Source organism: Natator depressus, chromosome 5 (assembly GCF_965152275.1).
Source record: "Natator depressus isolate rNatDep1 chromosome 5, rNatDep2.hap1, whole genome shotgun sequence".
NCBI classification, from domain to species: domain Eukaryota; kingdom Metazoa; phylum Chordata; order Testudines; family Cheloniidae; genus Natator; species Natator depressus.
In genome coordinates this window covers 89,117,423-89,130,577 of record NC_134238.1, presented here as the reverse complement: position 1 = coordinate 89,130,577, position 13,155 = coordinate 89,117,423, and the positions used below count along the sequence as shown (strand labels likewise).

Sequence of the window (13,155 nt, the reverse complement as noted above, 5' to 3'; positions counted from 1 at the left end):
GAGTAGTGTGATTAATATTAAATACATTACCCTTGCTCTTTTGTGGTCTTATTTTGTCCAATCCCCTGCCTAATTCAACAAGTAACAAAAAAACCCAAGCTCCTTCAGCCAATCCCCAGGCCACTATATGCTAAATGTATTGTAACGCTGTCGAACCCTCTCAGCCATCCTGCAGTGGCACTGAACGACTATATTTGCCAGTTCGGTAGGTGAGCAAGGACTCCAAAAGCAGGTTGCAAGGGTCTATAACAGGAGTGGGCAAACTTTCAGGGTTGCAAAACTGTATGGAGGGCCAGGTAAGGAAGGCTGTGCCTCCCCAAACAGCCTGGCCCTGCCCCTTATCCACCCCCTCCCCCTGACTGCCCCCCTCAGAATCCCTGAACCATCCAACCCTCCCTGCTCCTTGTCCCCAACCGCCCCCTCCTGGGACCCCCCACCCCTAACCGCCCCCCGGGACCCCACCCCCATCCACCCCCACTGCTCCCTGTCCCCTGACTGCCCCGAGCCCTGTCCACACCCCTGCCCCCTGACAGGCCCCCCGAAACTCCCACACCTATCCAACCCCCCCTCCTGTTCCCTGTCCCCGACAGCCCCCCCAGAACCTCTGCCCCATCCAACTGCCTGCCCCCCCAGAACCCCCTGCCCCTTATCCAACCCCACCCCCACACCATGCTGCTCAGAGCGGCAGGATTGGCAGTTGTGCCGCCCAGCCAGAGCCAGCCGTGGGGCCAGCAGGGGAGGGGCCAGGGGCTAGCCTCCCTGGCTGGGAGCTCAAGGGCCGGGCAGGATGGTCCCACGGGACGGATGTGGCCCATAGTTTGCAAAACTCTGGTCTATAACACAAAACACCCCTAAGGTTCCAGTAGATGAAAGCACTCAAACACAAGACCTTTCCCCAACCCATCCCCCAGTAAACCGAACCATCCAACAAATATCAATCCATCCGCCACAGTATTCATACCCATGAGAAGGAGTAATACAGCTAAGGTCCCTACTCAAAACTTTTCATAATTACTCTTTGCAAATCTCATTCAATTCACTGTACTCCCAGTCCTGCTCAGCTCCCAGTAAAGGTATTAGGTGTTTTACAACAAACATGATTTTTGCCCCATGTGGTCAGGAAGCAATATGGTCTCTAAAACCTTCTCCATGCAACCTTGCCTTATTCATAACAAGAGCCCTTCAATATGTAGCATAATCATTCAACACTTACTGGAAGCTTTTAGAGATTTAGAAAGGATAAGCCATTCTCACTACAAGATAGTATCTTTCAGAAATACTTGAAGATTTTTATTCATAAGGTTTAGAAGAGGCTTATTTGTCTAGAGTTTAAAGGGTGCTGGAAATTGTCATTATAGCAGCCAAACAGGAACATTCTAAAGAGCTTAACTATCTTCAGAACATTAACTGAATAAAACTGTCTTGAAAATGATTCACTTTCTGATTCTAGATTTAATAATAAGAGGATTATTGTAGAGGTGGACCTGACTCCACAGTTAAGGCTGAGTTGAGTTTTACAATTAAAGCAGGAACTAAAAACTTTTCTTCATTCATATAGCAAATCCTATCTAAAATTTACTTATTCTTTGAATCCAGAATGAACTGTATAGTGGATGTACTATGACAGCTAAACTCACTGATATCCATTCATGCAAAGCGAGCTAAGCGGAAGATAATTAATACAGTAGCTAGACATAACCACTCTACACATTCATGCTGCTGCCTCTCCACACCGTCATAATCCACTCATCCCAACTGTAGACTTAGTAAGATCAGTCAAGAGTGCATACCCCCATCTAGCAGGGTGGCACTTTAATTTGAGGGCTAGTCTCTAGTGGAAGCATTCCATAGATTTGAATCCTGCTTGGGTCATTTCAAAAAAATATATATTTTAAGCATAAATGCCAGACAGTGATAGAATACAGGTATTTTAAATCAGACACCTGGGTGACAAGAGTGTTAGCACCATGTGTTAGGACTCATGCTATCAGCTGTGCTGGAAGTGCAGCTCTCAAGGTAGGTATTTGACAATAAAATGCAAAGGTAAAAAGCTCCATGAATCCTACTGTTGTTATGGGTTTGGGTCCCATCGTAAACCTCAAGTTGTACCTGATCACAAGTTACATAAAGTCAGACTCAAATATACCTCTTTGGAAATGAGACATTTGTAGGATGAAAGTTTTCAAAGCAGCTTGTGAACTTAGATACAAATGTTCATTATCACCAATGGAAGATCTCTCAGTCACCTAGACTGCTTTAAAAATCTCAGCCATAATATAGCCTCTATTAAATAGATAACAGAAAAGCTGAATTCTGAAAATGAAGTTCTAGATAACTAAATATATTAAAGTAATTAAACATTTGAAGCTTTCATTCTATTTTTGTTGCATACTTCATTTTGAGTCTGACATTTCAACCCTAGAAAGTTGACAGTTGTGGTAGAGAGAAAAAACAAGAAGAGACAAAGGAGAAAAAAAAAAAATCAAAACTAAGATTTGCCAGGGCCTAGCCACTACAGACATTTACTTTGGGTAGTAAATCTATCAGTAATAAGGATTAGAGCTTTTTCTTCTCTCTTCTCCCCCCCCCCCCCCCCCATCACCACCTACTCTCCTTTAGTTTATAACTTTTAAGGTATAGTTTAACTCCATGAACCCACGTCTTAACCAGTTAATTCCAATTTAGACTACTTATCTGCTCTCTGATGTAATATTTCACAAGAATAATGTACGACTATACACTAAACAGGAAAAAAGGTCAACAGTTTATGTAGGATTCACACACAGCTACTTAAAATAGCCATACGAGAAACTATCTTCCCCCTACTTTTACACCTAGTGCTAACTTTGTCTCAGGCAATCTGGTCCTCCTAGGTTTACCCAGGACCAGAAAAATTAAGGGAAGCTGGTATGAAAGACAGAGGACACTGCCATCGGAAAACTCCACAGGGAAAACACTGTTCAAAAATCAACTACCTCAAAATTCCTGGGAAAGCAGAAGACGCTGCTCCTGGCCATGTCTGGGGTCTCCAAACATGTGTGTCAATCTCTGATAAAACGTGAGGCCTATTTTTCTCTCACCCAAGAATCCTTCTGATTATTAACCGGGAGCAGAGGCACATTTTCCCCCTCTTCCACCCTAAAGCCTCCTAGGTACAGTAAGACAGTGTGTCCTAGCTACTGACTGTTGCTGGGCAGGCCCGCTATTTTTGGGTCACCTTTTTCCCCCCTGTGGATAGTGCCAATGCCTGACTGTGCTTCAGCTTGTAGCTTCCCACCACCACCCCACCATTACATTAAATGGATAAACTGGTCACCCTCACTGCTGCCATTCAGAATCCTGTGGGAAGCTGTAACTGCCCACTCTTGTCCATTTCACTCTGCAACAGCTTGGGAAAGCTAGCAGCTACTGGAGGCACTGGAGCTGTCTGCAGAGTCAAGAACAGAGAACTGAGCATTGGTTCACATTTGGAAGGGTATCATCACAGCCATAAACAAATTTTCTTTTAAAAAAAAGACTGAATTCTCCAGAAGTTTACGTCGTAGTTCTCCCCACTCACCAGGGAAAGGTCTCTGCTTGCCATTGGGAAGTGGATTTGTCAAGTCCTACCCACTTCCCAAGAGGTCTAAGCATCCTCACTGTATTTCTGCAGGAATGATGGGTTCACATATATCCATTACTCCTTCTGCAGAGAACTTCCCCTATGCTGCAAGCTAAATACAGCCTACACCTTGCTCAGTTTCTACTCAATGATCTAATTCTAGAGCTTGACCAGAAAGATAATTGAATCTTCAGGAGTTACTATAGCAACCATTAGATGTCATCTTAGAATGGCTTAGGACACTTCCTACAGGAATTTTATCACTAAGAATGCAGTGCAGCCAGAGGGAGGCAGTCATTGGTACTTTTTATAGTTTGTCAACTATTTTGCTCTACTTCCTCTATCTGTATACACCGAGGATGCAACTCAGTGAATTTAGAGATCAAGACGTTCTTATTGGGAAAAATCACAGAGGCTAAGTCATATGACCCATTCCCAGTACGACTGCTTGTCATACGTCCAGTGAGCCAGAAAACTCAAATTTTACTAGAAGAGATTTCTCATAAGAGGTTTCTCTAAGCCCAGTTTTGGGGTTTGTGCATTTTGTTCTGTTTTATTATTATTATTTCAGAGCCCAATGCAAACCAGTTTCAATATTAAATGCTTGTGAATTTATTTTACCCTGATCTTTGAAGGTTCACAGTCCTCTAACGACCACAGCTGGCACACAAATCAGTAATACCAACTGTCTACGATATGCAATGTATTTCGCATAGTTTATTCATCCCAAGAGGTACATCTGTTTTGAGTTATATGGATGAACAAAATTAACTGTGTTTAAAAAAAAAAACAGACTCTCTTCATCTACATCTGTTTAGTTCGGATTATCCTTCCATGCAAAAGGCCAATATAGCCTGAGCTGAATCCAGTTAAGGATATCTTTTTCCTGGTACCATCATAGCGGAGCTCAAGTTCAGGAATACCCATTGCTGAGAAAGGACTTGACTTTCTAAAAACTAATACTCCCTGGCTGGGATGCATATTGATCTCTCGACCATTTCTAAAGATCGATCTTTCATTAGCTACCCAGGCAGGGAACACCACAAGAACTAGTCTCAAAGGTCGAACTGTTCCACGGCTGCAGTGGACAACTAAGGAGCCAAGACCACTCCAAAGGAAGTAACATATCCTCATAGTGAACTTGAAATCCCTCCTGTAATCGAGAAATCCACCTGATGGCATATGGGTCCAACATGCAAATCCATACTCTAATTTAGAAAGGAATGCTACAGAGAAATACATTGAAAGGTAAAATACCCTGCAAATTTTTTTGCACTGGAGGGGTAGAAAGTTTTCCAAGAGAGCAAACAAGCTAGATGGTTTTGCTATTGCAGGGAGTACCAAACTGAACTGTTATAAATGTCTTAAGCAAATGTCATTCATAAGACATTTTGTAAATTCTCTAAATAATTTCATAATGATGAAATAATCTGTTCCTTATATACAAAACTTCAAGAGTTAAGCCATCAGCCATATATATGCATCAGTAATCAGCATTTTGACTTTGACACCCTTGCCTCTCTATTAGATTGTAAGATCTTTGGAGCAAGAAATGTCTCTTGCTCATGTTTCGGTAATACAACATGTACATTTGTGTCATGTATGTGATTTATAAAATTACACTTATTCCTTCAGCAGCAACCATTCACGAGCATGAAACCTGCCTGACTAAAATTGCTATCTGAGAAAGGTTCTGCCAAAAAGGATGGGGTGAATGGGCAGGGGTTTTGCTTTTGAAGTGCTTGGAGAAAAGTTTAGTACTGTTGAAATTTTGTAGTACACACAATTGCCTGTATGCTTGCTTTCATTGCTGCCACCCCCGTTCCCAGAAGCCTCTTCACAGGTACTTGGTATAAACAAAAGAAACAAGTCAAGGCTACGATCTTGCAACCACTTAGGCTACCTCTACACTTCTAGCTTAGGGTGTGATTCCCCTGCTCGTGTACACACACTCATGCTAGCTCTCACTGAGCTAGCACAAGTATAAATAGCAGTGTAGCCCTGGATCCAAAAGTAGTGCAGGAGAGACATGGCTTAGCTGTGCCAAGTACAAACCTGCCAGAAATCAGTAGGTATGTACTTTGCACAGCTTAGCTGTGCCTCTACCCGTGCTACTGCAGCTAAAACTGATATTTATACCTGTGCTAGCTTGATGAGAGCGACGCAAATGTATGTACATGAGCAGGGGAATCACCTCCTTAGTTCAGAATATAGACCGTCTTGAGCACATCTCTCTGTACATGCATATGGCCCCACTGAAGTTGGTGCTTCTGTTCATATATGTAGCTATACAATGCTTTGAAGGATTGCTACACTCAAGACAAATTCTGAGATGGAATCCAAGAGATGTGCTCAAATACACACAGGCAATAGTTTTCCAATACGGTATTTGCAAGGTCAATTACTATGGCTGCATTTCAGCTACCAGGTGTCCAAATGACCATTTTTGCATGCACAGTTGGGATAACTGCATGCACAAAGGTAAGCATGCAGTTTCATGTGCATTTTTGCATATGACCTTCTTCCAAAATATTTAGTGTTGTGGTAATTTATTACTACTTCTTTCAAAGAAATTAAATGCAATTTTGAAAATGTTTATTCGTATAGTAAGTCTCATTCAAATATGACAAAAATGCACATAGGAAGGTGTTAGCATCTATTATTCTTTACACTATGTGATAAATACGTGAGAAAATAATTCCAAATCAGTTACTATTTAAAGGAAAATAAGTCATTTAATTAAATTAAAGCTATTTTTATATGAAGAGGTTACAGTAATTGTTTGATTATTAATGTTGCCCTAGGGACCCACATAACTGGTTTTGTGTTTTTTGTCCCCCTTTTTTTTTTTTTAAATGTATTATGCTTCCTTAAAATGTAAAGCTCTCAAGATCCATTACATGGAAAAGTAAATGGGTTGAACTTCAAGTCTATATACTGCTGTATTTACCTTTTCTCAGATGTTGTTTTTACTTTGTTCATCCTGGAAAACTTAGTTCTTCAATACACCATCTCAGATAACCTGTAAAACACATTTAAAAAATTAAGACTTATTAGCAATGTATTGTCTTGCTGTACAATGAAGTGCTGCCACCATATTATGGTGCTCAGAATCTCTGCACTGGAAGTTTTGAATACAAGAGATTTCATATAGAGTACTCGCTACACTGAAGAAAAAAGGTAATTCTGTTCCTAATTCAACATATAGGGCCTAAGGAATGGAGCAAAATTAACAGAATACTGAAAACACAGTAAGCATGCACTAAGGTCCTAAATTATAGTTTAATCATGCTAAATCTCAGGGAATACAGACTTTGATAAAGTATTGAAAATCAGTAATTTTATCATACTGCATGTACCATGAACAACTTGCGCAATATGGCCAGAAAAGAAAGCTACCTGCTTAGGCATCTCCTGGAGCCAAACATGTAAGTTTTTCCAAATTTCCTGAAAAAAAAATCTGAGATGCCACACTATACCTCCTTTTCTTTATGGCCACTTCATGTTCTTAATTTTGAGACTAGAAACCTAGATGCACAGTCAGAAAAAGTGTTTGGTATTCTTATTTAAGTAGGACCTGAAAACATTTCTCGGACAGAAGCCACAGCATGCTAACAGCTTAATTTTCCTATCCTTTTAAGTACATAGTGTCCTCAGTCTCATATGGTGCCTCTGAGCAATTAAGGTTGCAGTTTATAGGACCATAAACTGAATCTCAGTGATTCTATCCGAGATAAAATGTAATACAAAGAAGAGTTCTCTGAGAGGCCATGTGTTTGTTATAAAGCACTGAAGTACAAGACACAAACAAACTATGTTGGGGAAAACAAAAGCACTTTTCTTGTGATTTGTGCACGAGAAACTTTCTCTGCTGCATACTAGCCCTCAAGTTTACAAGATCTTGTTATTATCAATGCCACTTGAACATAACAGGCAGTAACAAAACTTCCAGTTTTGTCATGCAGCCAGCTGATGAACAGCAGCAGAAGAGATATAAAGTGATCTGTAGGAGGCTTAGGGTGGGGAAGAGAAAGGAGGAACTATCAAAAATTCAAACAGAGAAAGAATAGGATGCTTCACGAGCAAGTAGGATACTGATGCTGAGAGAAGAAAGGGAGAACCCCAAACCAACAGCAGAAGCAACTCCAAACTTTTCAGACATTCACAAGCTAAGACCAATATAAACAGTGAGGCATAACAGCAGCTCCCCTCCGCTTACCTGAAGCGATTTTCTTTCCCAGCAACCAACTTGGGGTTGGGGGGAATGCTTGGCTTCTCACAAGAAGCACCACCAGTGTGCGTCTGGCTAACAGGTAGCTGGCCAGTTTGTCCAACCAATGTTCAGATGCAGAATTTCTCTGCTTCCTTCCATAAAAAGGGAGAGGTGGGGGGAAGAATTGGTTACAAGGACTACGGCTGGGTTCACTACACAAAATACCTTATCTCGGGTTATAAAGTTCAGATTATTCAAACCAGGCCAGAGATCTAACTGGAGGGAGAAGACATGAGATTCTAGGAGCGTTACCTCAAGTGGCCAATCTGGCACCGTTTTGCTTATGACATTGGCCAGCTGGCAGACAACTGACAGACAGCCTACTGGTGCATGCAGTATCCACATATTAACATGTACTGAAGTGCTTTACAAGTGGAGCCAGCTACAGAGCTAAACTAACTAGGATCACAAGATATCAATTTGTTTCATTCTGAAGCCCACAAAAGCACTTTGGTGCAGTTCAAGTGTCTGAATGTTCTAGGTCAATTGAAAAATAAAGAGAGGGAGAGAGAGGGAAAAAAAGGAGGAGACAGTAAAGGAGATGGGAAAAGAAAAGAATGGGGCTATTAATGTTAGCAACCCACATAACTAGAGAATTGTGTGCAAAGTGTACTAGGGTGAACAGATGACAAGAACAAAATATCGGGACACATGGGGGGGGCAGCCACAGCTCACCACCACCAGGGCTGGCTCTAGGTTTTTTGCTGACCCAAGCAAAAAAAAAAAAAGAAAGCACCGGAGTGCCACTGAAGCAAAGTATCGGGACAAATGGCATCCCGACTGTACATCAGTCGGGACGCAGGACAAAACTAAATATCGCAAAATCTGGTCCTAAAGTGTACTGATGATTTATCAAAATCTCTCTTTAGTAGTCTGCTAGACTATGCAGTGAACCTGTATTTAAACCCTTAAAAAAAAAACAACCCTAAAGAAATAATCCTCTGATCCTACCCACTTGCCCCACACTAAGATATTCCCCTACTGCTGGCAGTTGGACAGCATTACCTACAGCTTTCGTAAAGAGATGTTGTCAATTTGAAATCCAGTGAATTAAAATAAAAACTTAGAGGTATTTTCAGATACTATATCTACCCTATTCCCACTCAGAACACGTATAGTATCTCAAGGAATTTAAAAATAAGATGTGTGGGGTTTGTTGGGTCATATTTTTAATTATTAGATTTCCAGTTGTGACGTTACTGACATAACCTGTGACCCTATAGATCATTGTTGCAACCACTGTTATATATTTGCTGCAAATATTGTACAAAGGTTGTTGTGTAAGGTGTCTATGGAAAGGTTATTATTTGCTGATTATGATTATGCTATCTGTATGCATGTATCATTTTTGTATGCAGTTATGAATATTGGCTATGTACTTGTATATCGATGTGTTTTGATTCTAAGTAGCCTCAGTGAAGGCTACTTCTTAAGAAGGGACTATTGTCAGTAAGTGCCCAATCAAGAAATACTTAGCTGACATTGAACTTTGGGAGATGCCAGTCCACGTCTGAGCTTTCCTGGGAACATTCAAACCAACATGTAAACAATGGCATTGGCCTGTAAAGAACTGAGTCATGCATGGACATGTGGCTTGCCCATGTGACTCCAGGGTCCGTCTTGCCGCTGTCATCTTCCACAGGGCAGAGAATATAAAAGGCTGCTGCATCTCCTCCATTTTGTCTTCAATCCTGCTTCTTACTTCTGGAGGGACTTTGCTACAAACTAAAGCTCTGAACAAAGGACTGAAGGCCCCCGACCCTGCATCCCAGCTGGAGCGCCGGAGCAATGTAAGCCCCAGATCCCCTCCCTAGTGGGAGCTCGTGGGCTGGCTTAACATGACTTGTGGGCCAGATCCAGCCCATAGTTTGCCCACCCCGCTATAACGCCATGTTCCTGGAAAACATTTCTCCTTACCAAAATAAAAGTCAATGTCTTCTCTTCCACCTCGCTAATCCCCACTCCCATCTCACCTCTCTTAGCATGCTTCTTTTCACTTTCACATGCACCAACACACAAAGTTTCAAGACTCCTTAGCAAGCCTATCACTCATCCAGTTTTATTCTCAATCTTCTTTATTGCCAAAAGAAGCAGGAGAAGGGAAAGAAAATGTAAGCGCCATGACCAGACAATGGGTTTATTGGCCAGGAATTGGGTTTCTCCCTGGTACCTGGCTGAAAAATTCCTCTATGTTGTATTTCTCTTAAAACTAGAGAGTCAACTTCTAAGACACATATTTGTTGCAAATGAAAAAGGGTATGGTGTACTGGAAATCTCATTTGCTCTAAATAGCAGTTATGTATTCTAATTTTCTGTAGTATCTGGCAGATGAATCTTACCCATATGCTCAGGGTTTAGCTGATCACCATATTTGGGGTCGGGAAGGAATTTTCCTCCAGGGCAGATTGGAAGAGGCCCTGGAGGTTTTTCGCCTTCCTCTGTAGCATGGGTCACTTGCTGGAGGATTCTCTGCTCCTTGAAGTCTTTAAACCACGATTTGAGGACGTCGATAGCTCAGACATAGATGAGACTTTTTCGCAGGAGTGGGTGGGTGAAATTCTGTGGCCTCCACTGTGCAAGAGGTCAGACTAGGTGATCATAAATGGTCTCTTCTGACCTTAGTATCTATGAATCTATGTTCAAACAGTAAACAACCAACTGAAGAAATAAGATGCGAGTATGTCCTGCCTGTGTGAAAGCTTGCTCCTTGCATTCTTCCCTGCTTGCTTATGTGACGTATACCCTTGTAACAGTGATGGAAGAGGGGGCGGGGATGAAAAAAAAATCTAATGTGTCTTTAAAAATCACTTTAATCTAACCTGAGATCACAAACACTAAAAAGCTGTAATCATAATTATATGGTTATTGCATATCATCACCACAGGGCAGATGTAAGGTTGTTTGGGTGCCTTAACTGTTTATTTCTTACTTTAAGATGTTGGGATTTCTTATGTGTAACCTTAACTCTAAATTCCCTAGGTTTGTACAGCTTGGTTTAAAGAAAGAAATAAAAATTGGAGATGTTGTTATTTAATACAAGTTAATGAAACATTTTCTGTCTAGTAATATGAACCAACAGGTTATTGGCAATATGCTTCTTGAAAATTTATAAGGATTTCTTTATTGCCTTCTTCTAACGCCTGTTTAATGTGCGTTCTTCTATTGTAAGACGAGAGAGTGTCCTCTCAGACAGCTACCATAAAAGAACCATCTATGGCAACTTCATCAGGCTTAAGATGCCAAAATCTACAGTGAAAGAAAGGATGTAGTCCAGGTAACTGGGGACAAAGTTACTCTACCACAGAAAGAATTTTACCATGAAGTAGTGGAGCATGCCAAATGAACAGTGCAGCTGAAGCCTACTGAAGTAGAACTGAAAGTAGGGCTTTCTGACAAACAGCTATTGGAACACTTTCTTGAAGGGAAGTGTAATAGTCTGAATCCTTATGCTCGCCCTTTTTACAAAACTATAATGGATATTGTACAAAATATGCCTTGTGAAGCATAATTTGAAAACTCAATTTGCTGACTATTGTCCTAGTAAAATGTGTGTGCTAACACTATATGTAAAGTTATAAGATTTTACTGTATATCATTACTGAGACCTATTTCAAGTTTAGAAAAGCAGACAAACTGGTTCCTCAAAGACAAAAGGCAAACTAACACCTCAGCCAGGTATCAACAAAATCAAATGGACCATCATCTGGTTAAGCAGCCATTCTTTGGCAGGAAAAAGGGTGTGAGCGAGAAATTTGCTTGTTGGCAAAGACGCAGCTGGAAGTTCCCATCCCACAGACTTGCTGTCTCCTGAACCCCAGCTGGAGAGGTTTCTCAAAGAAAAGGGAAAGGATAAAAATGAGGAACGGGACCACAAATGATCTCTCTCCATCTCTACTCATAGCATCACCATCACCTAAAGGTCAAGGAAATCAACACTGAAGAGAGAGCGATCCTGTCTGAAAGGAGTTCAGCCAGTAAGATTGCTACAGCAGGTGGTGAGAGAACCCTTAGCTTGTTAAATTAGATATCAGTTTGCATTTTACTTTTTATTTCTTTGTAACCAATTCTGACTTCTATGCCTCATTACTTGTAATCACAAAATCTCTTTCTGTAGTTAATACATTTGTTTTATCTAGATCAGTGTGTGTTTGGGAAACTACATCTGAGCTAGAAAATGATATGCACAGCCTTTGTTATTAATGAAATAAGAGACTTTATATGAGCTTGTATTGTCTAGGAGGGTGCTGGGCAATACAAGACATTTCGGGGGGAAATCTGAGACTGGGAGTTTGCTGGTGTTGCTCGCAGTCTAGTTCATGGGTGGCTGTCTATAGCACTCTTATAGTATAGCTGGGAATGGATTTATATGCTGGAGGCTGTGTGTGGGCAGATCAGGAATGGTTGCTCTCACACTGAAGCAGTGTAAAAGGCACTACAGGTTGGACAATTGAGGGGACACAGCAGTCCATCAGTCCAGCTTGTACCCTGGCGAATGTCACAGCAAGACTATGCAGATTATTCTGTTAAAGTTGGAAGACATGAGTTATACAAGTTATGATTACATGCCTCTGCTGACCAAAATCCAAAGAAATTTAGAATGCAGCAACCCATGCTTTTTCCTTTCCAGACAGAAATAATTTTTAACAAATGAAATCATCATCGTTTCCTATTTCTATTCAAAGTCATCCAATCTAGTTATTATAGCTCCTTTCTGTTAAGAAAAATAATATAAAAAACCCTTCTGTATCTGCATTCTGTGAAATCATAATGAATCAAAAATGACCAAAACAAGACTTTTTTTTTTTTTTTTTTTTTTACCAAAAACATTCTCTTATGCCAAACTCTGGTACCTGTTTCTGGGCTAGCAAGTTTGATATAGGTTTTTTAAAAAAGACATACTATATAAATAGGCTTAAAAGGAGTAGATTTTTAATCTATAAATGTCAAACATCAATTTCATTGGACATACAAACCAACAAAAAAATTTCCATCATTGATTACCTATCTGCAAATTTTGACTAAAAGAAAAATTCTGCTTTAGAATTTAATCAAACTAAGGCTATTTACTTTGTATATTTTGACACATGATGTTGACAAATTTTGTGTTATTGGTTATAAAGGATTTAACTTTTTGAATCTCAATGTCTACTGTAATTAAATGGTTATAGTTAAGGCTACGATTTTGTCACAGAATCCATGACTTCCAAAGATCTCCGTGATTTCAGCCCTGGCGGCTGGGAGCTGCAGGGTCCTGTCACCTCCTGCAGTGGCAGGGAGCTGT

At 40.7% G+C, this 13,155-nt stretch overlaps 1 protein-coding gene across 4 annotated transcripts in view; it reads right to left on the bottom strand.

Moving 5' to 3' along the window:
* The window catches only part of AGTPBP1 (ATP/GTP binding carboxypeptidase 1), a 171,614-nt gene that overhangs the window by 108,918 nt on the left and 49,541 nt on the right, over positions 1-13,155 (bottom strand). For all 4 annotated transcript variants that reach the window (XR_012639595.1, XM_074953172.1, XM_074953170.1 and 1 more), the window contains one exon: positions 6,552-6,623. Coding sequence is in view for 3 of the 4 variants with exons in the window: in XM_074953172.1 (XP_074809273.1) it covers positions 6,552-6,583 (32 nt within the window). In the remaining variant the exon portion in view is untranslated. The remainder of the gene's footprint in view (positions 1-6,551; positions 6,624-13,155) is intronic.